The sequence below is a fragment of the Amblyomma mixtum genome, chromosome 3 (genome assembly GCF_055824585.1).
Source record: "Amblyomma mixtum isolate Tamu chromosome 3, ASM5582458v1, whole genome shotgun sequence".
In the NCBI taxonomy this organism is placed as follows: domain Eukaryota; kingdom Metazoa; phylum Arthropoda; class Arachnida; order Ixodida; family Ixodidae; genus Amblyomma; species Amblyomma mixtum.
In genome coordinates, this window is record NC_143014.1 from 311,001,176 (window position 1) to 311,024,669 (window position 23,494).

At 46.0% G+C, this 23,494-nt stretch overlaps 2 protein-coding genes across 5 annotated transcripts in view; one reads left to right on the forward strand and one right to left on the reverse strand.

Annotated features, from left to right (window-relative positions):
* Surf4 (Surfeit locus protein 4) overlaps nucleotides 1-6,566 on the reverse strand; it is a 28,896-nt gene extending 22,330 nt beyond the window's left edge. Inside the window, exons 1-2 of the mRNA XM_089583935.1 lie at nucleotides 6,410-6,566; nucleotides 2,091-2,354 (exon numbers count right to left, since the gene is read on the reverse strand). Coding sequence (XP_089440061.1) covers nucleotides 2,091-2,354; nucleotides 6,410-6,538 — 393 coding nt within the window. The 5' untranslated portion in view covers nucleotides 6,539-6,566. The remainder of the gene's footprint in view (nucleotides 1-2,090; nucleotides 2,355-6,409) is intronic.
* Nucleotides 6,567-8,393: 1,827 nt separating this feature from the next.
* Nucleotides 8,394-23,494, forward strand: part of LOC149355596 (transcriptional adapter 1-like) — a 42,812-nt gene continuing 27,711 nt past the window's right edge. The window contains exons 1-6 of one of the 4 annotated variants that reach the window (XM_089583937.1): nucleotides 8,394-8,537; nucleotides 8,689-8,725; nucleotides 8,793-8,847; nucleotides 17,354-17,416; nucleotides 19,088-19,185; nucleotides 22,634-22,837. In XM_089583937.1, the coding sequence (XP_089440063.1) occupies nucleotides 8,464-8,537; nucleotides 8,689-8,725; nucleotides 8,793-8,847; nucleotides 17,354-17,416; nucleotides 19,088-19,185; nucleotides 22,634-22,837 (531 nt within the window). In that variant the 5' untranslated portion in view covers nucleotides 8,394-8,463. The remainder of the gene's footprint in view (nucleotides 8,538-8,688; nucleotides 8,726-8,792; nucleotides 8,848-17,353; nucleotides 17,417-19,087; nucleotides 19,186-22,633; nucleotides 22,838-23,494) is intronic. The other 3 variants (XM_089583936.1, XM_089583938.1, XM_089583939.1) reach the window with 3 other exon arrangements.

The following is a 23,494-nucleotide window of genomic DNA, read 5'->3' on the forward strand; positions in this document are numbered from 1 at the left end:
ACAAAAAACTACACATCGTTGAGTGATAGCGTCAGAGATCGAAGAGTGGCAGTCGGATCTTAACGGAATCGGTAAGTAGGTGCACAAAAGCGTCGACTAGGAGCCGCCAAAGCTGCGACATTGCGCATTTCTCCAATGTAGTCTCTGCAGTGATCTCCAAGATTTTTTGATTATGCAGCGTAAGTGGCTCAGCTGCATGTGGGATGAAGCTGCACAAACTGGATAAAGGACTTTGAACTTTTTTCTTCTTCACCAAACTTTTCCCGTCCCCCTGCGCTCGAATCGTGAATGGTTAAAATGTGGACACACTGGCACTCAGGAAGCCTCATTTTAGAAAAAGGGACTCAACTGATGCAGTCTGAATGAGTGTAGCCACTTCAACTGGAAAGTCAAGCTAAGGCTTTGTGCATGTCAATATAATTGCGTAAAAAAAGTAAGAAAGAAAAAAAAAAAACAGATGAGCAGCTCCGCAATTTCCTTTGATAATAAATTCAAAGTTTGCTTTCTGTGATCCTTCTTTCCATCTATCCTCCTAAGCTGTCTCAGTTCATGATAAGTCATACATAATGCCATTTACCCTTTAACCACCAAATTAATTCCCAAAAGATTTACCGAAATCGGCAAAATTTTTTCGGAGATTTTTGGTGAAAATGACTGCTGTCAGCCTTAAAACGCCTGCTAAAGGCACAAAATGCGTTTCACAGACAGCTAACGCCCTCCAGTGTTAAAACTGCGACCAATGCAAGTGCAAACAGTAACTCATCTCTGGCAGTGGGAGCAATGCAAAATAGGGCCAGACGAGTACAACTACTTATTGGATGATACTGGTACGATCTCCTATGATGAGTACAGCTCAGGAATTGGTGGTTAAAGAGGCATTCAGGAGAATTCCATCCAATATTTGTTCTCTTTAAAAACCTGCTCTCTGGCTCTTTCCGATTATGTTGACATTTGTCCAGCAGCAAAAGATGCATTTATTGCAGAGAAAATGGCACTTAAAAATTTCCTGCCCTTCGATTCAAACACACGTGACTTCTACACTGAAAAGGGCTCTGTGAGTGTTTTGAAGTGAGTGGTAGTGTAGCATGGCCTCTGCGATCCTCGAATCAAAAACAGTCAACGCAAGCAATTTACTTGTGAAATTGGATTGTGATGGTAACACCCGTATTTCACTTTTTTTTTGTCTTCCCTTGAAAACAAAAGGTCAGTTTTCAGTGAAAGTAGCATATATCAATACAGGTCAACTTCAATTTGTCCACAGAGTAGCTTTAAACTGGATGCTAGCACCAAGTGACTTGCCAAGTGCCTCACATGCACTGAACGAAAAGTGGACCAGCGTTCGATCAGGGTGAAACCAGAAATGCGCACTTCTTGTGTACTGACCATGTAGAGTTGGCTCACACGAGACGGTGCCATGTGCCATTGCAAAGTGCCACCTAGACATGCGAAACTAATCTGGAGAGGCACCACAATACCCGTTTTGTCGAGATGAAGGCATGCACTGGAAAGGTCACCTAGTTGGGGGCACACAGTTCCATTTCCTCACAGCATGGCTAGACGGCAATGGAATGCAGTCTGACCACTTCTTGCATGCTCCATCTATCTCTGCGCTTGGCTGTAGTAAGCCTGGCGATGTAGGCACATTGCAGTAGTCGGCAGGGAGGATTATTTGGTCTATGATAACACCCCCATCATCATCAGCCCAATTACGCCCCTCGCAGCTCACAGGACTCTCCCATAGCCTCTCAATTAACCCTGTCCTGTGCCAGCTGCGGCCACCTTATCCTCGCGAATTTTCCAATCTCATCACTGTGACCATGAAGTAAACCAGAGCCTTGCTCACAAACAACAGGAGGAAGATCTGAGTGCCTGTACTAGGTTGCCACTATGGCTCAACATAAGTTTTAAATCATGGCAAAATGAACAACTCCTCAGGTACAGCCCAGGGTCTTGAGAGAAGGTTGGAATGCACCTCAGGCCCTGTTTTTCAGCTTTTCCACGGGCACTGTGTGTGGGCACAAGGGGGAGGCCCACCCCTCATGCCAGACACACAGAGCCCTAGAGAGAGAGACAGACTGTTCCCCTAGTACCTGCAGGACGACAATGAAGAAGAGGAGGCCGCAGGCGGGTACGACGTGGAAGCGTGCCAGCACGGCGATGGAGCCCCCCAGCTGGCCCACCAGGTTGACCAGCACAAAGAGCGACGCCAAGAACCAGCCGCAGCCCCACGAGTGGTTCATGTAGTCCCGCTGGTCCCCCCACTGGTACCACATGCGGCAGCCGTCCTCCAGGAACGTGCTCACCAGGCAGAAGCGGCCCAGGTGGGGCAGCACGTGCTTGCCACGCCTCAGCACCTGCACGCAGTGGGCCCCTGAGCACCAGCATCCACTAGGCAGCACCACGAGTCTCTGTCCGCATGTAGGACAGTGCAAACTCTTTCCCTTCCTCAGCTTCATCAAGGCAGTGATTTCCACAAAGGCAGAACAGTCACCTTGAAAAACTAGCTGAGGTGCAACTGCAGATGCCACTTGCCGTTTCGGTTATGTTAACAGCATTTAAATGTGCCCAGTCATGGAGAGCTACTGATACACAAAGCAGTTAGCCACAATGGTCGTGGACTCTACACTGAGATGTGTGAAGCAAACCAAGCTCTTTCATGCTGCCAAAATGCAGCAAACCAGATGTTCGCAGCAGGTGCACACAAGGAGAACAAGGCACTGAACTGGAACAGAAGCTGTGTTCCCTTCACAACCATGGGCCCAAAAAATGATGTTCCACTGCTTACCTACCAACAGCATTGTCTCAGTGCTTGGCACATAACAACCCCCCGCCACATACACACACAAACACACACAAAGAAATGCTGCTTTATGCACAGCACATGTGTCCATGGCAGCCTGAATAGGATAGCAAGTCTGCGATATTACAACTGAAACCATCCGGGTACAAAAGAACTCGGTATAGACTCAAGTTTCACATGAGCAAATTCTCAGAGAGCTGCCAAAGGAAATTGGAAACCAGAATCGCCACACTCTTTCCAGGTGTGTGTGAGCAGTTTACATGAGCCAGGATGTCAGAGCATCATAGCTTTGCTGACGGCTGGTAAACTTTCAAGTAATCAACTGGCACTGCACCAAGTTTAGTCACGACTTATGGAACGGCAGGCTGGATCATGCTACGCGAGCAGTTTCCTGTTGCGCCACAATTTGAATGAACGCCATGGCAAGATTTCTCCCAGCACTTCTGCTCCATGTGGACATGCAAGCAAATCAGAGGCACTTTATTAGCCTGTTTGCAGGTGGCCAGGTGTGGCGTTCTGGTGGCTGGCATTGCTAATCCTCAGGACCATTTTGAAGAGTTCAAAATGTGGTTTCCCTTACCATAATGATGCATGCTCAAGTGGCACTCCTGTGGATGATATTCTCAAGAAAGACCAGCGTTGTCCCAACTTCCATGCCCTAATGTAGTGCTTGTTTCTGCTCAACACGAGACAGTTTGTGGCAACTATGACCCATCTATTCCCGGAGGTAAAAGTTATTTTTCTGCATGAAAATCTCAAAAGTCGAATGATTAAGAATTTTTGTAAAATAGTGCTTCATGCCTATGAAGAGTTGATATGAAGGGTCAACAAGAGTGGGCTATGGTGAGGGCTTCAGAGAAAACTGAGAAGAGCTGTTTGGCACTAGTAGGCTTTCCCCCCTGATTTGTACATAGCAGCCAAGCCGAATTCATTATGCCACAGTCTCCAGCATGCTCAGTAGCCAAATGGACCTCTCAAGGCAGTAGATCATGAGAGGAAGTGTAGACTGCTCCTATTGTGAAAGAGCAGCCATACAAATATTGATGGAACTTGACGACTGCCCCTAACATTGCAGAGAAGCCATAATTCAGTTTTGTTTTATGCTTGGACTTGCTAAATGTAACTGGATACTGATTCACTTGTGACAAGCTATCCATGACATGTGTATAATACACAAGGAGACATGCAAACAAACAAAAAATAGGCTCCTCCACACCTGTCAATGGTTCTGTACTTCCTTTACTGCAAGTAAACGAAGTTAAAGGCCAACTCTGGGGGGTTTTTGAACATTTTGAGTTGACAATCACATCGCATTCCTTAGAGTACCCTCGCTCCGGTACAAAAAACCATGACATAAAAAGATCAAAAACCAGGAAACTGAAACCAAAACCAGGTTTCGACCAAACGCTGTCACGATGGACCGTTCTATGATGCCGTGGATACTGTCATAAAACCTATCATGTGCGTGCCGATTGACTAAATTGGCGACTGTAAGCAAAAGCTTGGGGTCATAATTTGTGTGAAATGACCAGAAGCCAGCTCGAAAATTTGTGCTTCAGCAAACACAGACTGAACATCGACAGCCGTGCATTCAGTGATGTCACACAAGTAAGGCTACCTTGTAGAATCCTCCCTGATTGAGGCTATGTAACGGGAAATTTTAAAATTAATTTGTGCTGCAGAAAACCACTGCAAGCTTGGCCCAAAGGACCAGAAAACTGTGGACAACGCACCCTGAAAGTTTCAGTAAAATCGAAGGAGATAGAAAAAATGCCATAGCTGCCCTTGTTTCTTGAAGCTTTCGCCAGAACTATAGACCACCTTAGCATGCTTGAGTGGCACAAATGTGCTCAGGGATAAGGAAAAAAACCAATAGCATGTCGGTGGAGCCCCCACTACCATATAGCCCTGGACATACCCATTGTGACAACTACTATTTTATAGCAGGAAATAGTGCTATGTGCCAGGATTTTTTTTTTTTTCCTTTTGTCTATCACTTCATGAACAGACCATTTCATTAAAATGAGCAGTACTGGAGCAACACAACGACTATTTCCAATAAATATCAAGTTCGGGGTTCTAAGTGAGTTGGCCTAATCTGGTGTCGGATATCTAATGCATGTGGGCTACCAGTTATGTGTACAGATGTGAGCAGGCTCGTCTAGAGCGCTAGAGCTGTGCTCCGTGGGGTGAAAGATGAGAAATTCACAGACAATGCTTGTGCTCAAGTGCGGCCACATATCTATACGAACGGCAAAGGCACAAGCGCCGGGACCACGGCAAAGTACCTGGGATAAGATTTCGCTATTTATCCTGCAAAACACTGCTCCAGCATTTTAGACAAGCCCGCTCATTAATGTACAGCCACATGTGACAACTTAGCCCATGTAAAAACCGAAATATGCATGACAGAGGCAGCGCTAGTTAGGAGTCCCCCAAAAGTGCTCAGGGATCAATAGCATTTAGTTACAGACTGCAATCTGTAGCAGCTGCTTGCATTGTAATAACCTTTACCTCTTGTCTCTCTTGGAAAGGCCAACAGCAGTAACAAATGAAAGAACATTTGAAATGCCAGGCTCTCCGTGCTGCCACAGTTTCGAAGCATGGCCTGCTTTAACCTTCTGTGCCTTGTGACAGATGCAGACGCTTCCGGTTCAAAAGCTGCTGGTGGTCGCATTCACAGCTGCAAACCCTCACTGCTCACGCAGCTACACACAGCTAGAAGTAAAAACATAAAATAAAATCAGGGAAAACGCCCCTCTCGATGTAAGAATTTTGCAGTGGTGAAATATGTGCCTAGCACTGTTTCCACTAGCTGAGACTAGACGAAATCCCGAGACTACGCACTGCACGTCGTCAGCATGCGCACAGAATCTCGAGCTCACACAGGTCGGCCGCACATTGGAGCCGGAGTGCTCCGCCGCCTCCTTAGCGCAGTGCAACACTTGTTATGCAATACACGTCAAAGCGTTCGCGTTGACATGCAACCGATGGCAGAGCAAAACTACAGTGGCTAGACACTGTAGCAAAACTGCTGAGTAAACAGCAGAAAGCCCACCCACAATGACCCTGACGGAGTGCATTCTGCGTGCAGGAAAAAGTTAACAAATCATGGTGCATTACATGGAACGCACGAAGGGCATTCCACTTAATGTACCGCATTTTGCTAGCATATTACATACGCACACCCGCATCCCTTTGATTCGCAAGGACGATCTCTAGGGATGGGACGTTTATCACACAGTTTGTCACGGAGGAAGCCGCGAGGATACAACGCCAGGCTACGCGTTCTGTCTGGGTACGCTAACGGGACATTGCGCCGTGCGCACAGGGCAAGCCGCCGGTCTTGTAACGACCTGGACGCACTCGGCCGGCCTCCCCAGGCCAGCTCGAGGCTGCTGGACATGCCGGCTTGCCGAGACGCCGCAATCCGATCGAGGAAAGGCCGCGCTGCTGCCACGTCGCCTTGGAAATGCAGCGGCGTACTCTTGCAGCCGCGATAAGCGCAGCGTCGACCGAGCCCGGCACATCATGCCATCGTGCGGAAGGCCGAACGAGCGTGCCGCAGCCGAGCTGGCGCAGAAAGCGTGCGTCGGTACGAGTGCTCACCTGGTCTGCGATGTCCTCGGCTGTGCTCATGACGCGCTGCGCTGGAACGTTCGCCATCCTCACGGCGCTCGGGCGAGGGGCAGAGAGAGCCGCCGAAGCCAACGCACCGGCCGATGTGGAGGCAGGCATCGGGTGGCCCCTCTCGAAAACTATACCGCGTGCCTTCTTTACCGTGTTTAATTGCGCATTTTTTTGACAGTAGTGTTTTATTGTTAAAAAAAGACTTCTAATGACATTCTGAAAGTCATGTTCATCTAATACTTCCGGTTCCGGTTGAGTAACGGCACTCCTACGATTGGTGAGTGTCACTAGCGCGCTCGCGGGGTCTCAGCGCGTTGCTTTCCCCTCAGCCACCACGACATGAACGAGGTGGCGCTGCCAAGCGCTAATGTGTAAAGCCACTTTACTAAGGTGTAAAGTCACTGGAACTTTACTAACTATACCTGATCCAGTCTGCTAATTTTATTGTTTTGGTCATTGTGCTGAAGAAGTGAAACAGAAAAGCGACAAATTCACCTTACGAACTTTAAACAAACACCGAAGTTAGACACGTTCGTCGCAAAAAGTCATTTTTAATGAACGGTCAAGTTCGATTAGGATTCGTTTTGCTGCTACAAGGAATCGCGATTTTACTCGATCCTAATCCAGTCGACTGCGATTCGCGCATCGCGATCATAGGTTAATTGTGTGCAACATCATGCTGAGTGTGCGCGACCAGATGGTTGGTGCATGTAGCATGCAATCATTCTTGTTTGCGATCCAAAAACTGACCCGTGTGACACTGGTAGAATTAATATTTTTTTGCAAAGTTCATTACAGCAGCTTTGCATTCTATTCGTTTTCTTGTTATCACCAAAGGGATTTCAGTGCTGCAGTCTAATGCTGCAGCTATCAACACATACCAGTTAAAAGCAGCAGCAGGGAGAAACGAAAGCCAAGAAGTAATAAACACACGCGATGAAAACTGCGAGAGCAGCATGTTGTAAACAACAACATCGTCCACGTCGTGTGTGTGTTACTTCGTGGTCTTCGTTTCTCTCTACTGCTGTTTTTAACTGTCCACGTTATAAACACAGACCCCGCACTTTCGGATAGCGCCGCGCATATTCAAAAGAAAGGCAGGATCGCATGTGGTGATCAACACAAGCAGTCTGAGTTGGTCTCACTATTCATGCACTTTACTTGGAAGTCTTTCAGAGGAAAATAGTCTTTATACAGATGTCTGCGAGCTTCCGTCTCCATTTTGTAAGAAAAGCATAGACAAGAATAAAAAGCATGGACTGGTTGTATCACTGCTTCGAATCTACAAAGTCTACAATACAGCACAAATTACGCTAAGTCACATCAATAATAAACAAGTAAAAATTTTTGAAGTCACAGCTAAAAGTTTCTGAAAAGTTAAGCATAGCACTGAACTAATTGTTTAATAAGTGAACAACAAAATATCTGAAGTTGGTTGCTAGAGGTAAGGCTGATTCCAGAGGCGTGGTCTCTCTGTGGCGAGCGCGTTGACGATGTCGGCCACCGAACTTTGAACGTTATCTCGACGTGGCTGTCCTCAGAATGATTCTCGCAGACAATGCATGGAGTTAGCTTGCGGTACTCTCTTTTGATCAGCCGCTTCCACTCCACAGGTCGGCAGGGTCTCGAGGCGCGCAGAACATAGAAACCTTGTCCGGGGTCGACCGGTAGCCGCTCCAACACAGCGGTACGAAGCATGTTTTCTCCCCGCCCTAATGCTTCACGTTAGGCATGGTTAGTCAGTGATACTTCTAGTTCCATGGGGTAAAAGAACAGCGCAGACGTGAGCAAAACTCTTCACAAATCCAACACGGATGATACAACTACAGCGACTGCAGCAACTGCAGCAAGCCAAGCGAGGGCCGCAGCTGAAGCGGCGCGCTGTAGACTTGTCCTTTATCACCTTAACGACAAGCAGCGTCCCCTGGCCGCCACAGTTGGAAGGACTGCTCCCTCTTCCCAGGGGGCCCCTCGCTCGAAGGCTCCGCTCCTCTATCTGTTTTTTTGTCTACACCAAGGCGGACCGCTCTACGATGGCGGCGCAAACGAACCAGCTCGTAATGGCCAAGCAGAAACTCTCAGATGTCCTGGGAGATCGGTTCAAAGCGTACGTTTCTTTGCTGCCACTCACTCTTGTCTCGTGGCGCGTGACTTTATGCAGGATTGCGCTCACGCTAAGAGGCATAGGAGACACGCTTTGGTGTCACCGGTCGTCGGACGTTCTTATAGTTCCTTTTTGTTCTCCCTCTTTTTCGCAGGTACATGAACTGCCTGAAGCTTTGGTTCAGCCAGAGAGTGAGCGTTTTGTTCAAAAGCTTTATTGGGAAACTACGCGTTTTTGCTAATCGCTTGTGCCTTTCAGCTTTCCAAGGATGAGTTCGACACGGAGATCAGGAAACATTTGAGCCACGACGCAGGTAACGTTCTTTCGTGCGAGCCGCTCCCGTGATGTAATAGTACCCGCGGTGGCAGCGCCTGCTGCCGACTGGCGCGCAGTAACAGTGGGCCCGTGGGCCGAACCTGAGCCGGCCATGCTGCAGCTGTGCGTTGCGCATAGAGCGTTTGCTTCATGTTCATCAGTCTTCATTTATTCGAGAGAATGCTGGTCTGAGTGACCCTAGCAGGAGGCGCCTGTTTTCTGTGCATATAGTACATGACATGAATATTCGGAATTTAAAAGCACAGAAAACGAGGTAGGGAAAGTCGCGATGCCTTGAAAGAAAGACCACAGATACACAGGTTGTCTTTTAGTTTAGCAACAAAACGTTTCCATAATAAAGCAGCATTGAGAAATTGCTGTTGCATCTGGAACATAATGCCTAAGATTTGTAAAACAGGTGCTCTTCAGGGCCTTAATTTTTTAAATGTCTGTTGAACAAGGTCCATACTGTAATGGTACGAGGAAAAAAGCCATCTTTGATTGGATTTGTTTTTGTAAAGGGTAGTTGTAATGAGGCCTCATGCATGCCATTTTCTGTGTGATGCAAGAAGCCTGGATACGGGTAAATTTGGTTTCCTTGACTGTCGGCTGCGAAGGAATAATAAGGAATAGTGGCTTTCATTTTGTCATTTTTGTGCTGGGCTGTGAACAGTCATGGACAAGCTAACCTGAAATGGTAGAGCTTTGACCTAGAACTATCAGTGACCCCATGTAAACACAAGAACATGAACAAAATGAGTAACACCGGCATGAGGAGAAGAGCCTTGCAGTGTTATGATTTATGATAGTGATTTATGATTTATTGGGGTTTGGTGTCCCAAAGCGAATCAGGCTATGAGGGACGCTGTAGTGAAGGGCTCCGCAAATTTAGACCACCTGGGGTTCTTTAACGTGCCCTGACGTTGCACAGTACACTGGCCTCCAGAATTTCGGCTCCATCGAAATTCAGCCGTCATGGCCGGGATCGAACCCGCATCTTTCGGGTCAGCAGCCGAACGCCATAACCACTGAGCCACCATGGTGACCCTTGCAGTGTTAGTGTTTGCAAACTTACTTTGGATGGAAGAAAAAATGTAAAAAAATTGTGGTAGTAGAAAGTGCTCAGGGACGGATTGCACAAACGATACTACAAGGTACGATAGAAGCAAGGCCTTTGGCTCTTCTAACACCGATTATGCTCATCTAAGCGTGCTCGTCTGCATTCTTGTGCCAATGTTAATCAATGAACATGGTCTTGTGCCTGCATGGTGCCACTGGTGCCACTGGCCACTGGTAGTTGGTCGTCATTCCCTCATTTCAGGTCTGCTCATTCATGACTATGCATATATTTTAGTGTTTAACTCGTGTTGCCCAAAGTGCTGGCAAATTGATTGGTCACAAATCAATACATGTTGCTGGGCTTATTGGTGCATTATTCAAGGGTAGACGGCAGCAATGCAGAACAAAAGACAAGATCAAAAAGAAGATGGGATGAATGCTTGTCCCATCTTCTCCTAGTACTAGTCTTTAGTTTTGCACTACTGTCCCTTGACATGCCACAAGGTGCATGCAACTTCCCTGAGAGACTGTAACTAGAAAATCTTATACGTTGTAGTCTGCAGTAAAACGTGGGCTAGAGTGAGCAGGAAAACTCCAACTTCAGCTAAGGAAACATTTGTAGGTTGTGATTAAATGTGCAGGCTCAACAGAGCCTCGTTCATAAGTTTACTTAAAAGTGCATTCAATCCGGAAGGTGTATGATCCAAAACTACTAAGGTTTTTGAAAAATGTTACTCATAGTGAGTACAAAGGCATTTATTGACACTTTCACTTCTATAAAGGTTTGTCGGTGTTTGTTGGCGAAAGAAGGAGCTTTCCCAGTATTTGTAGACTTGTCTACACATTTGCAGTGTCTTGAGCACGAAACTACAATATATCTAGTCGAGCGACAGCAAGGGTAAAATTGGCTTAAATCTCTGTTGTCACAATCATTTTTAGGTGCTTCACCCTGTCTCACCTCTGGGGTGTGGGGAAGCCACTCTGGCAGATGACTGCCACTGTTCTGCTTTTTGTTTTGCATGATCCTTAGGCATGGCCTGCGCATATGCTTGTGCACCGTCGCCATTTTAAGATGCATAGCCCCATTGCACTAATGCACTGCAGAAAAGCCGTCCTAGAGCCTGACTGCTGCTGTGCATCTTCTCATGTTGCGTGCCCCCGGCTGGGCCCGCTCGCATATAAGTGCACCTTTTGTCGGTTGCTAAACGTATCATATGATCAGATTTTGGTGAGATTATAAATGTACAGAGTCGTCCACTCTTAATGCAAGCACGTGAGCGCATGGCCATGCTCTATGGATGGCCCCTGTGTCCGGCATGGCTGCGCATCAAAGCGAAGTGGTAGATGATGCGAAGCACCTCGTCCAGGTTCAAGTTCTCCTGCACCACTTTGCTGCGATGAGCTGTTGTGTCGCATGCAGTGGCCCTCAAAAGAGTGCAGCCACGTGCTCGCATGTTCACACTAAGAGTGGACGACCCTGTGCCTACCAGGAAATCATATAATATCGGGGAACATATTGACTGGAAGAAAAACTGAAAGTGTATGGGACATTTTTATTATGGTTTCAAGCCTATTACCCGGTAACTTATCGACAAGGTGTAAATGATTGTGGAGTGTTGCACAAGGCAGGAAATGTAAATGTGATTTGTTGTCTTCCAAATGACAGTGTTCCTTAAAATGAATGGCCTTTCAGTGGGCATGGGAGAAGCGCTGCCTGCTTGTTTCATGTGCCCTGCTTTTGTGCTTTCCAGGTGTGCAGTCTCTATTCTGTACACGGCACAAATAAAAGACTGATAATGGTTGTTTGATAATGTTCCTGTGCTCATGGGCTTTGTGTGAGATCGTTTGCGAATGTTTTTCCATAGTTTGTGTTTCTCCTCCTATTCTCTTGTAATGTAGAACCTACTCCAGGCCCATTTCATTTATCTCCTTGAGAGACCTCCAAGCAATTGGTCATTCTGTTTAGTCTCTTCACGGATCTCTAGGCATGGTTTGTGCAGTCATCAAAGTCTCAATCTGGCCTAGTCACTGACACCAAGGCCATAAAGAATGGTCAGGGAAATACTAAATCTAAAACTGGCTGCATGCTGAAAAGGCTGGATACCTATAGAAGTGCTTGAAAGCTTTGAGTAGGACATGGCCAACCTTCAAGTATGGAAAACTGAGCACTTTTAGAACATTCCAGACTGGTAAATCAGTCTGAGAGACTACTAAAAAGTCTAGCCAGTCTTGTTGATAATTTAACTGCTGACTCGGTTGTTGCTTGTGACCATGGGTTGGGGTCATACCAGCCAAACAAGTGTCGTTCCATGACTGTAAAGCATTGAAACTACAAAGTACTGAATACTAGAATATGCCTCCTTTGTATGGGACCCCATTATAAAAAGATTATGCAGCTCGAAAGGGTTCAGAGAAAGGCAGTTAGTTATTTTTGGGAAATACAAACGCCTAGATTCAGCTTCAAATTTAATGAAGCTGAATAATAATTGATGCTAGAAGCTTGGAGAGAAGTTAGTTGTCTCATATTTCTTCATAATGGTCTTTCCGGAAAGATTCATTTAACCCTTCCAAAATCTGTTGAACGTAGACAGTAATCAGTGTATTACAAAATTTTAAGAAAATGTAATTTATTACATGTAATCAACTACTTGTAATGTATTACATACAAGTCTGTTAGCAAGGCAGTGTCATCAGCAAATTCAGGGCTAATACAGCGAAACCTTGTTAATTCGACCCCCGTTAATTCGGAATCTGGATTATTCGGACTGCCGGCATGGTCCTGTCCAACGCCCTTGCAAGTCCATGGCGTTGGATGCTCATTAATTTGGACACTGCTGGGCCCTCTTCAGTTAGAATGGATGCACTCCCGACTGGAGGCCATGTTGCTGTATGAACAACATAGTGAGCGATCATGCTAATATCCTGCATCGGGTCAAATATCGCGTCGGAGAGGTGCCTACGTACCTCTTATGTCAGGCGGCGGCAGGCATGACCACGTTCAGAGGGTCCCGGCGCCGAAAGGTTGTGCAGCTGCATAGTTTCGGTTTCCCATTTCTGAGTTTTGCTCTAGAACACAGCGATGGTGGCCTGGCAGCTATCAGCCTGCCAGCTGGGTACAGTTTTGCACAGTTTCGGACGCTGACTGTTGCGTCATTGGTTCTTTCATTTTCTGACCAGAAGGAGTCTTGCTGTTCCTACGCCGACACATTTCCCTCTGTTCTGTCTGCGCAAATCTTGCATTCTTTTATTGGGATGAAAATGCATGCTAGTCACGCGCTGTTCGTGATGTGTGGGGTGGTGCCTCTTCACATGCAAGGAGGCCACTTATGACGAGGCTCCGCTTCTACCGCGTTGCACCGTGAAGGAGCCTGCGCGGAGGCCTTTATTATTCAGGACTAGTCTTGCGTTAACAATCCCAAAAGTCGGCATGCAGTATGCATCTGACGGTATTCAGTAAAGCCGTCGCTGCCGCGCAGTTTTCATCTCAAAGGCAGATGACTGCTGCTCTGGCTTTCGCCAAATTTATTTACAATACTGCGGACGGTTTTTGGCCATTTTGGGGGCATTAATTTGGACCTTTAGATAACTGAGACATTTTTTTTGTTCCTTGAAGTCCGAATTAATGAGGTATTACTGTAAAGTGTTAGCCTTTAACTTTTATTTCCATTCTTCCTCATCAAACCCTCTGAATACCTCTTGCAAACACATTTCGAGTAGTAACTGAGAGAACGTTCTTCCTTGCCTGATACTGTATTTTACAGCGCATAAGTTGCACCCTCCTGCAAACAGCAGTTTTACCGAAAAAAAATAGCACGCAAGTCACACTGGTGTATAAAGTGCACCTTTTCATTTGGTAAGTGCTATAAAAATGTGCTGAAGGTACCTTTGTTAGAGAGTGAGGCAAAACTACATGTAGAAGCTGTTGTGTGCAAACGATCCTCGAGCCCTAGCTATATATACTGCTAGCTTTCTTCCCGTGGTCTGCCTTTTAGTGTGTTAGCTCTTAGCCCATTCCTCAATTTTGCATTGTTGTCAGTGCCGTTAGTAGCACAGACCTTGCAGCGTGCAGATATGCTGTGGCATGAGTACCGGCGTGCTGTGTATGTTTTGGTGAGAGCTGTGGCTGCGATGACTTGCCTGGCGAACTTGGAATCGCATCAAGATGTTGCGAGGCCAGTAGTGGCGCGGCATGTTACAGAAAAGTTCTTTGCTCCCAGCCTCCCACACCACAGCTAATGCTCAGACATTAGCGCTACACACTTGCAACCGTCCCCCTGGAGCTATTGCTAAAGTACCAGCGTCGAACGGCTCCATAAAGGTTGCGTTGTTGTCTCACTTTGTTGCTCTCCTTCCCGTGTTTTTCTCCATTAATTCATTCTGGCTGTTTCACTATTTTCGTTTGTCGCGTTTGTTTGTACAGTAGTTAAATTTGCTTTTATTTGTTGTTTTCTCAGATTTTTCCACTTTACGAAATGACACAGACGGATCTCAACAGTTTGGTGTGGTCGCATTGCACGTTCATTGATACTCTTTAACGGTCAGGCATGCTCCAGTTTTTCTATTGTTCCTGCCATGACATGGCAAGCCTTCGTGATGCCCTGCTCTCACTCATAGAAGAAGCGAAGGTTGTGGGTTTTCTAACAGATATGGTTTTCTAACCATATCTGTGTATACCACGAGCAGGCAGCATGCAGACTAGGTGCGGATGAACATGTTTAACACACTCTCCTGATTGGCCGAGGAGGTCTCTGCTTTTGGTAGCGCTGCAGTTAAGTTATGGGATGGAGTATACTTACTGACACAAGCCCCATTTGGGAGCCGCATAGTCAACAGGTTACTTTGAAATGTGAACGTGTGTAGAACAAGGCCCTTAGGTTCATTTATAATGCTTGTTCTAGAATGCAGTCAGTTTCAGAACGTAGGAAAAAGGCTGGACTAATGACTGTTAAGAAGAAAATGGAACACAGTGGGATTGTTTTCTTTCATTATATTTTGTGTGGAGTTATATTTCGTGTGGAGTTATATTATATTTCAGGAGATGCATTATAGCAGAGTGTTCCACCAAGTCAAGGGCGAAACACAGCAAACATATCACACCTCTGACTTACTGGACAGATTCTTTTTGTTATTCTTTTCTAAATAAATTTACCTTGGGTGGTGGGCCTTTGACAGCCGTTGTTTGAAGGAAGAGTGATGCAGAGTGCGCACTCATGTGTAGAGATGCCACAGCACATGATGCAACAGCACATGATGCAACAGCACATGATGCAGCCAACTTTCAATGCCGCCTGCCCATCGACAACAAAAGCCTGTGTTCTTTAGTGAGGCCAGAAATTGCTCACAGGGAAACCACTGGGCTTAGGGCGCCCTGCTTTTCTGGGCATGCATGTTTTCACGATAACTCCATCATCACTGCACCCTCCATGTTCAACTGCTGCCACGTCACCTGTGGGAGCTGTTAAGTACAGGTGTCCATGTTCGACTGCAGTGTGGTCATGTCTGCAGTCCCATTATCTTTCTGCTTGGCATTTAGCTTTCTGTGCCTCTCTCCATGGCAGTCTGTTGCCTTTAAAGTTTAAGTGTACGATAGACTAGGTGCTTGTCAACCCCTCCCTGATTTCTTCATTTTCAGGAGCTTTGGAACTCTTTGCGATATGTGCCAGTTTCTGTGAAGGTGGTGCATCCAAAAGGAATTTATCAGCAGTCTATTAGCACAATAAAAATACAGAGGGCACTTGGTGAAGACTGCTTATGTGCTTTGAACGCAAAAGCATTGTCTCATCGTGACTTCTGCTGTGAAGTTCATTGAAGATTCCTTCCTTCGTAATGACACACCTACTCATTCGCATACGGTCATAAGGAAACGCATACACTAGGTTCACCATTATTCGCCAAGAAGCAACGTGATTTTGTGGCCTATGGGTTGCATGCTCACCTTTCAATCTGAAGGTGCGCCTTTGGAAGGAATTTTCTTTTTTCTTCCTTGCTGCAGACGTCACTGTATTATGGTTTACTGCTGACATCATGCGAGAGCACGGTGATGTCACTGAGGAATTTCGTGCCACGGGCCCTGACAGATGGCGGCGTTTGTGCTAATGGCACATATAATGCTTTTGCATTAAGATCTCAGAAACATGCTCCGGCCACTCATGGTGGAAACAAATGTTTGCCACACTTTTTGAACACATTCCTGGCAGGTCCATGTTTGTGACATGAACCATTACAACTACGCTAGACATGGAAACAGCTATTGCTTGCATTGTCAGCTGGGGGAAGTTGTGTCATAGTGGAACATCAAGACGGCAAAACCTGCTCCTCGTCTGTTTGTGCGACGGGTTATCCTGGCCAAACGTGGGTAGTTATTGCATAAAAAGAAAAGGAAACAAAAGCGAACTTTTTTTTTGACGCTCTAGCCGTGTTCCTAAAATTTCAGTGTCAGCAGTGTTGATGGCAGGTGTCTGTCTTGAAGGCATGCGTGAACCTCAGGGTCCCCTTTAATGTGGTGTGATGTCGGGTTAGTTGGTGCATTTCTGTATTGTCAGAAGAGTGCAAACAGACTACAAACTTCAAGAAAGGCAACTCTGGTAGCTTTTTTAGTGCAGGCAGGGTTGTCCCTGTCAGGTTTTTTGTAGCTTGTGTCTGTGCTCTTGGCACGAATCGGGCCACCTGCAAGGTGTCTTATTGTGAAAACTTGCTCACAGTTGAAGCAGGAACAACCAGAAAAGCTAGCAGCACTTTGGTGAACTTGTGCGTGCAAAAAGAAAATTGGGGGTGATGTAGCTAGCTAGTTTTTAATAAAATTCTGTGGCTTGTATTTACAGGACTTTATTTTGGATATCGCAGCCACTATGACAAAAGAATGAGTTGGTACTTTGGCCATGCGCATTAAGAAATGTGATGAATATAGTGCCCCTCTACGAGGGAATGTAGGTTTTGTGCAGGCTTTTAAAACCACACCAAGTGAAGTTTAATGATAATGGAGCAGCAATCGTGCGAGTGAGGAACTTTGTCTGTCTGATGCTTAGAGTGCTGGGTGCTTGGGAGTATAGTGTCGGCAGAGTCGATGTGCAAAAGTGACTTTGGTAATTTAAACTGAATTGTGGTGATGAACTGTTCACGATTTTCTGAGTAGCTCAGCGCGGGTAAGGGCCAAGTAGAGCAAAGGAGAGGGCATGCAGGATGAGGTCAGTGAGGGCCCAGTGGGCATGGCTCTCATGTGAGGCATGCAAGACAACCCTTGACACGGGACACGGCAAATTCATTCCCTCTCTGCACGAGGGCATCCCATCCCAGTTGACTTGGGGTAAATGAGATGCTTGCAGAGCACATTTTTGTTCCGACTAGTTCAACGCGCTGTGCCCACATTACATTTGTCTGCGCAGACTGCATTGTGTCACATTTTTGGTGTTATCACTGGGCCGTTTATTATGTTGCTCTTTTTGCAGCGGTGCGTGCCCACAATGAGTTCCTGCTGGCTTTCTTCAACAAGTGCCAAGGCCCGTTATCAGGTGAGGGAGGATGTGTAATGTTTACCACCCAGTGAATACGATTTTTCTGCCGCTCAGCAAGGTTATGTCAGCCCATGACTTGAGCTGCGCAGCTAGGTAACACTGTTGGACTGCAGTAGCTGCCTGGCTGCACCTGTTCATGTGTCTGACTGGACACCTTTCCTTCCCTGCAGAAGTAATGACAGGATGTTTCTCATGCAAATTGTTTTTGTCAATGAAACTATTCTGAGAAATAGTTTTGTTATCAGCTTCAAGTCTTATGCTTATCTTCTTGCAGTGCTGCCCACTCTTGGCAGATAGCAAAACTATGATTTGTAACCAAATAGCTCAGTTCCAGTCCCTTGTCCCAAGGCAGTTTTGTTTACAGTTGTTATTTCACAAGACATTTTTCTTTGGTTTGTTAGCGCTGTCTGAAGAAATTCCGTTTTTAGGAATTTGTTTGGGGATTGGAGTATAAAAATAAAACTGCAAAGTTTGCCAAGCTTACACATGTGGGTCAATGGCCGACATGAAAAAAAAAAAAAAGCCAGACATGCTTTTCCTAAACAAAAGTAAAACCTTGTTGATACATTCTCTGAAAAATTGCTCTAAAGAAGTGTGCTATCCTTGAGGACGTACAATCCAAAACCACTAAGGGTTTGAAAAATGCGACTGAATGAGCACAGAGGCATTTATTAGGACTTTAAAAAAAAAAAGAAGACCAGTCAGCACTTGTTGACACAAGATCAGAAGAGTTTCTCTGATGCTTGCAGGTTTTCTCATTTGCGTTGTCTTTTGCACAAAATTTAGTAGCGTATCTAGGCTGGTGTCACCATGGCCATTTTCGGACGCTTTGCCCCATTACACTTGTGCATTGCGGAGGCACCACTCTTGGAGATGATGACTTGCTCTTTGTTTCGTGAACCCCCCGGGCTGGGCCCGCTTGTACGTTCGTGCACCGGCGTCATTTTGTCGTTTTTTGAATGCTTCACCTGATTGCAACGATGCACTGCTCAGAAGCTGCTGGGCTTCTGCTGATGTTACGTGCCCTCAGGCTTGGCACACTTGTATGTTAGCGGTACCATGTGATCAGAATTTGGTGCAGTCATGGATGTACTTTCTGGGAAATTGGATGTTGAGGAACATACTCACCATATTCTGTGACTTTTTTTTTTTAGCTCATGATTTTGGGCATATGAAATTGTATGAATGGGTACACAATTGTGAGATTCTACTTTACCGTAGCTGAATCTTGAAAAGCTCATGTGACCTTTGTCACTTGCCCCGTGAAACCGTGTGGCCCCTACCTAAGGAAGGTCTGTGGTGTAGGTGCGGTTCTCAGTCTCGTGAGCTGGTATTATGCCTAGCGCAAAGTAGGCAGCCACCCTTTTGATAGATGCCGTGGCACACCTGTCGAGTGCCCATATTATAGTGGGTCACATTTTTGTGTGCTGTAAATCTTGCATCACCTAAAAAAAAATGTTTTTTTATTCTTTTGAAAAATTGTATCTCAAAAATGTGTTGGTACAGCGTTACTTATGTACTGTCTTTAGCTGTTTGCGAGCCACCACAGACCACAGCCAACTAAAATTTTATTTGATCAGAGCTGACTGGAAATGCCGATTGGCCCTGTTCCCACTGAATGCCACATCCGAACTAAAGAAAAGTGGGCTTTCTGTCTTCTTGTTACAGGTCGGGATTCAAGTAGAGCCAGCAGTCCTCAGGCTCGTGACAAGCAGAAAAAGGGAAAGGTCAAGAGTAAGGCGAAGCCTGCCCGTGTTTCATTTGAGGTGAGCATGTGGAGTCTGGGTAGGTACACTCTGAGTGCACGAGGTAGTTTGCTTGTTTTGGGTCCAGGCACTTTATGCCAGCACTGGCAGCTATTTTACACCAGCAGTGCCTGAGCAGGTGATTTCTGTTGTCCAGCTTTAGCCCTCAGGGGAGCGTAATGTGGAGAGAAATGCTTATTTCGTTGGAGGAGTCATGGTCGCAAGTTGGTCATTCGCTGAGGGTTGGAGCAGTAGCTGATGGGAGTGAAAGTTTGGTTCACAAAGGCACAGATGCATGCTCTGACGGACGGCTAGTTAGCTGGCTGTCTGCCATTAACTAGGCCTTCTGCCTCTCCTCTTTATTTTATTTTCATCCCTTGCTCGTATCACTATGAAACAGCCAGCCCATTTGATTTGCCTGCTGCTTGTTGCCTATAATTCATTTGACTTGGCATTAACAGTAGACTTGAGATAATTGAAACTCAGTTAATTCAATCAAATTTCAAAATTTTGGCTGGCCTGGTATGCTTTCAATCTGTTTTAGAGCCTGTTAAATGGAACCACTGTTTTGCTTAACTCAAACTTTCAGTTTCAGCCTAACACTCTTGACAGGCGAGACTGCCAGGTGACTCTCGATGGCATACAACATAACTAGCGCTAGCAAAGTGCAGCTTTGAAAGCAAAAATTAAGGGAGCCCGTGGGTAGCAGTGGCTGTCGCTGCTGCAGAGGTCTCTTAGCACTTTTCTCATTTGCGGAGGTGTTTCTTTCTGCCTAGAAGGTCTCCTAAAACCAGTTGCCTCCTTTGTCTGGCATTGAAAACCTTGTTTCAGTGATGCTTATACAGCAGACTGCCGTTAAGAGGAACTCGGTTAAGACGAATTTTGGGATAAGGTGAACAGTCTGAGACCATTCAGTTGGTTTTCCATAGGATTCACGGTAAAAAAAGATCCGCTGGCAACTAACCTTTCTGCGTGTTCTTTAGTAAAGGCGAACTTTCACAGTGACTGTAAACAGCAGCGACCCTGCGCTACGGCACCCATGGGGCTTCTGCGCCGAATTGTCGAGGCAAGCAAAAAATAAATAAATAAACACCTGCACACTAGAAAGCGCACTCTCGAAAATAGCTTGCGTGCACCTTCGCTGATAAGTGTGCGCTTTCTTGGTGGGGAAAGCTCCTTTGCAGGTGTGGGTAAGGCAGGGCGCCCTCCTGCTTGCCTGTACTACTCGACGCAGAGATCCGACATGGCCAGATCTTGGTATCGTGTGCGTCATGTGCTGCGCATTGCAGGCACGCTGGATTCTCACCTGATGCAGTGTCGCAACACTCGTTATCGCTGCACAGAGGAGGTCAGGTATCGGCGTGTAGTGGTAAAGCACATGGTGAACGCCTGCTTGTAGAGTAGCGGAAAGAGCACGGCTACCCAAGTGGGCTTCTTTGGAGGGGAAGCAAAAATGATGAAAAGAAAAGAGAAAAAGAACACTGCCACTGTGGAAGAGAGCGAATAGGGTAGGGTGGGAAAAAAAGAAAACTAGGTGAGTGCTGTTTCCAGGTAGGAAAACGTGAGTGTGTTCCATGCCCTTACTGTCGGCTCACTTCATGCGTAGCACAGTCTATGCTCTCCTTGCAGTTATCCTCTCGCTGCAGGGCCATTTTATCCATTGCATTCATGTAACACATACTTAGACACAGCTAGCATGCTCACATATCTTTTTGGGGGGCACTTCTGTTAAGGCAAACTTGTGATAAGATGAACAAATTTTTCACGGCAATGATTAGCAAGCTCTAGACGGTACATTTGGCTTTGTTCATTAGTAGGCGACCGTAAGAGTGTGGCCAAAATTTATGCACCCTGTTTAGGTACGCATTGCATAGAAAGGTAAGAATTGTTTTTGTGTAGAAAGTTTTGTTATTTATATTAGTTAAGTCACTCATTGTACCTCCCAATCACACTCCAAAGGGAGACTCATTTGAGAGTAGGATTGTGTGGCTCAGTGTCAGGAAACCAAAAGCAGTGTTGTGTAAAAAGAAAGAAAAAAAAAATTGTCGGAAGTTTGTATCATTGTGCTTTTATGAGGGCTGTTTGGAAAGAACCTAGAGCAGTTCCTCATGGTGTCTGCCGAGCCTCATTCGTGCGTGAGTGTCTGCACGTCCGCAGTTGGTTTACACAGGTGTCGGAAAGGTGACCTTTGTTGTGAGGACCATGTCTTGGGCTGGAACACACGAACGGCTTTCCTGCAGGAAATATTCGCTGTGACTGTCGGCTGATGCTGCATCTCTTCCTCCCAGTTCTCTTGAATTCGGAATACCAGACTTTCGACTGTTCCATACCTTGACAAAGTTTGAAATCGGGAGATTTTTCTGGTGGTGATGCTTTTGGGGTAGCTACGCGTAACAGCATAGAGTTTCTTACTATTACCTAGAGGGAAAGCTGGCGGCGCTGCCCTTCAGCCACCATGGACGCTCAAAGCATCATGGGGCGGTGAGCTACTTGTTGCGGAACAGTCGTAGTTTTTAGGGAACACGGAGTGTTATTACTAAGATGTTTCATTCCAAAAACGCTGTCCGTGTGTGCGCAGACGACTTTCGCGCGAACGCAGTGTGCAAAAGCCATAGTAGTGAAAACGCGACGACACACGACGCCAATAACAGGTTTTACTCTTCCGAAATGTCATTAAAAAACCTATTAAAGTATCTAAGCAACAACATTTTTTTTGAAAACATATTTACTTTTAAAAGTGCGTTTGTTAATTACGCAATATTAGTTTTTTTAGTGTTCATCACTTGGCCAATAGGAAAGCTAGTCATCTCTTATTTTGGACAAACTTTGCACTTAAATGCTTTTCTGCTCGTTTGTTGCAATCATTAGACAAGATATTGAATGCTATGACGTTTGTAGTTATCAAACAGCTTTATTTGCCTATTATTTTTTGGCCAAAAGTTGCAGTTCCGCAACAAGTAGCTCACCGCCCCATGATGCTTTGAGCGCCCATGGTGGCTGAAGTGGTCTCGAGGGGTCGCCATGCAAACTCCCATAGACGGGCCGCCAGCTTTCCCTCTAGGTAATAGTAAGAAACTCTATGCGTAACAGGGCATGACCCCTGGAGGGATCATTTTGCTGAAGTGAAAAGTAGGAAGATGCCAGCAAGTGGTGAGGGGCAATGTGTGGTCGTCGTGCAGTTTGTCCGTGGCTAAGACCACATCACAGGTAAGTATATGGGGCCCCTCATCAACCATCATGCATGTAGGAAGAGCGTAGAGTGGCACTCACTGTGGGAGGAAGGAAGTTTCCGTTCACAGCATGGAGAATCAAAAGGGGCATGTGTCCCTGTTCGGAACGCAACAGGAGGGGGTGATTGGACGAGCCTTGTGGTGGCGGCATCTGGTGTGCGGCAGCGTCACTGCCCACAGCACTCTGTGTTGTGGCGCACAATGCCGGATAAGTCCTGCTCAACCGTGTGTCATTGCAGAAGCGATTTGTGCCAGCAGCATCTGCGCGGCATGTGCCAACAGTGCGCGAACCTGTGGCTGAACGCAGCGTCGGGTTCTGTCTCCGCGAACACTGCCTACCAAACGCCATGCTGGTTCACGGGCGAATGTATGTTGTTGCGTGGGACCACGGACTAGACAGAGTCGACGAGACAGCGGTGGAAATTGTCCTCGATGCCATAAAGGTACAGTCATCCTGGTGCGCTATTGGGCCAGTCTTTTTTTTTTTATAATTTTCTATCATTACTTTAATCAGTGTGGCTGTCATGAGTGCTAGTGCTGTATGTGCCCTTATAGCCACGTGCATTCTGCTAAGATCTCGAAATGCTAACGGGTGACAAGGCATACTCAAAAATACAAGGAATTGAGGTAGTTTTGTGTCAGTGAAGAGTCTGCTGTTTTCAATTTAAAGTGTGGTTTCCATTGATTCGTTAGCACTCATATCCATTGCTGTGCTTCCTTGTTTTCTATAGACTAGTTTACACAGGTTAAGTTTGCAAAAATATTACGCTAGTATTTTTCTCTGCAACTTGTCTTTGCAGCAGAAACTGTAAAACCTCGTTGATACATTTAAAAAAAAAAAATGGAGGAAAAATTGTATTATCCAGGAGAACATATGATCTAAACCACCTAATTTTGAAAATTGTAGCAGTTGAATGAGGTACAAAGGCATTTACTAAAAATTTCACTTCATAAAAATGTTGATTAGTATTTTTTGGCCCATCCTTTTGTGGCGCTCGCAGAATTCCATTCACATTTGTGTTGTCTCAAGCGCGGAAAGAATTTTGAAAATGCCCGGTCCGTCTATGACAGTGACAAATGTAGCTGAATCTCTTCATTTT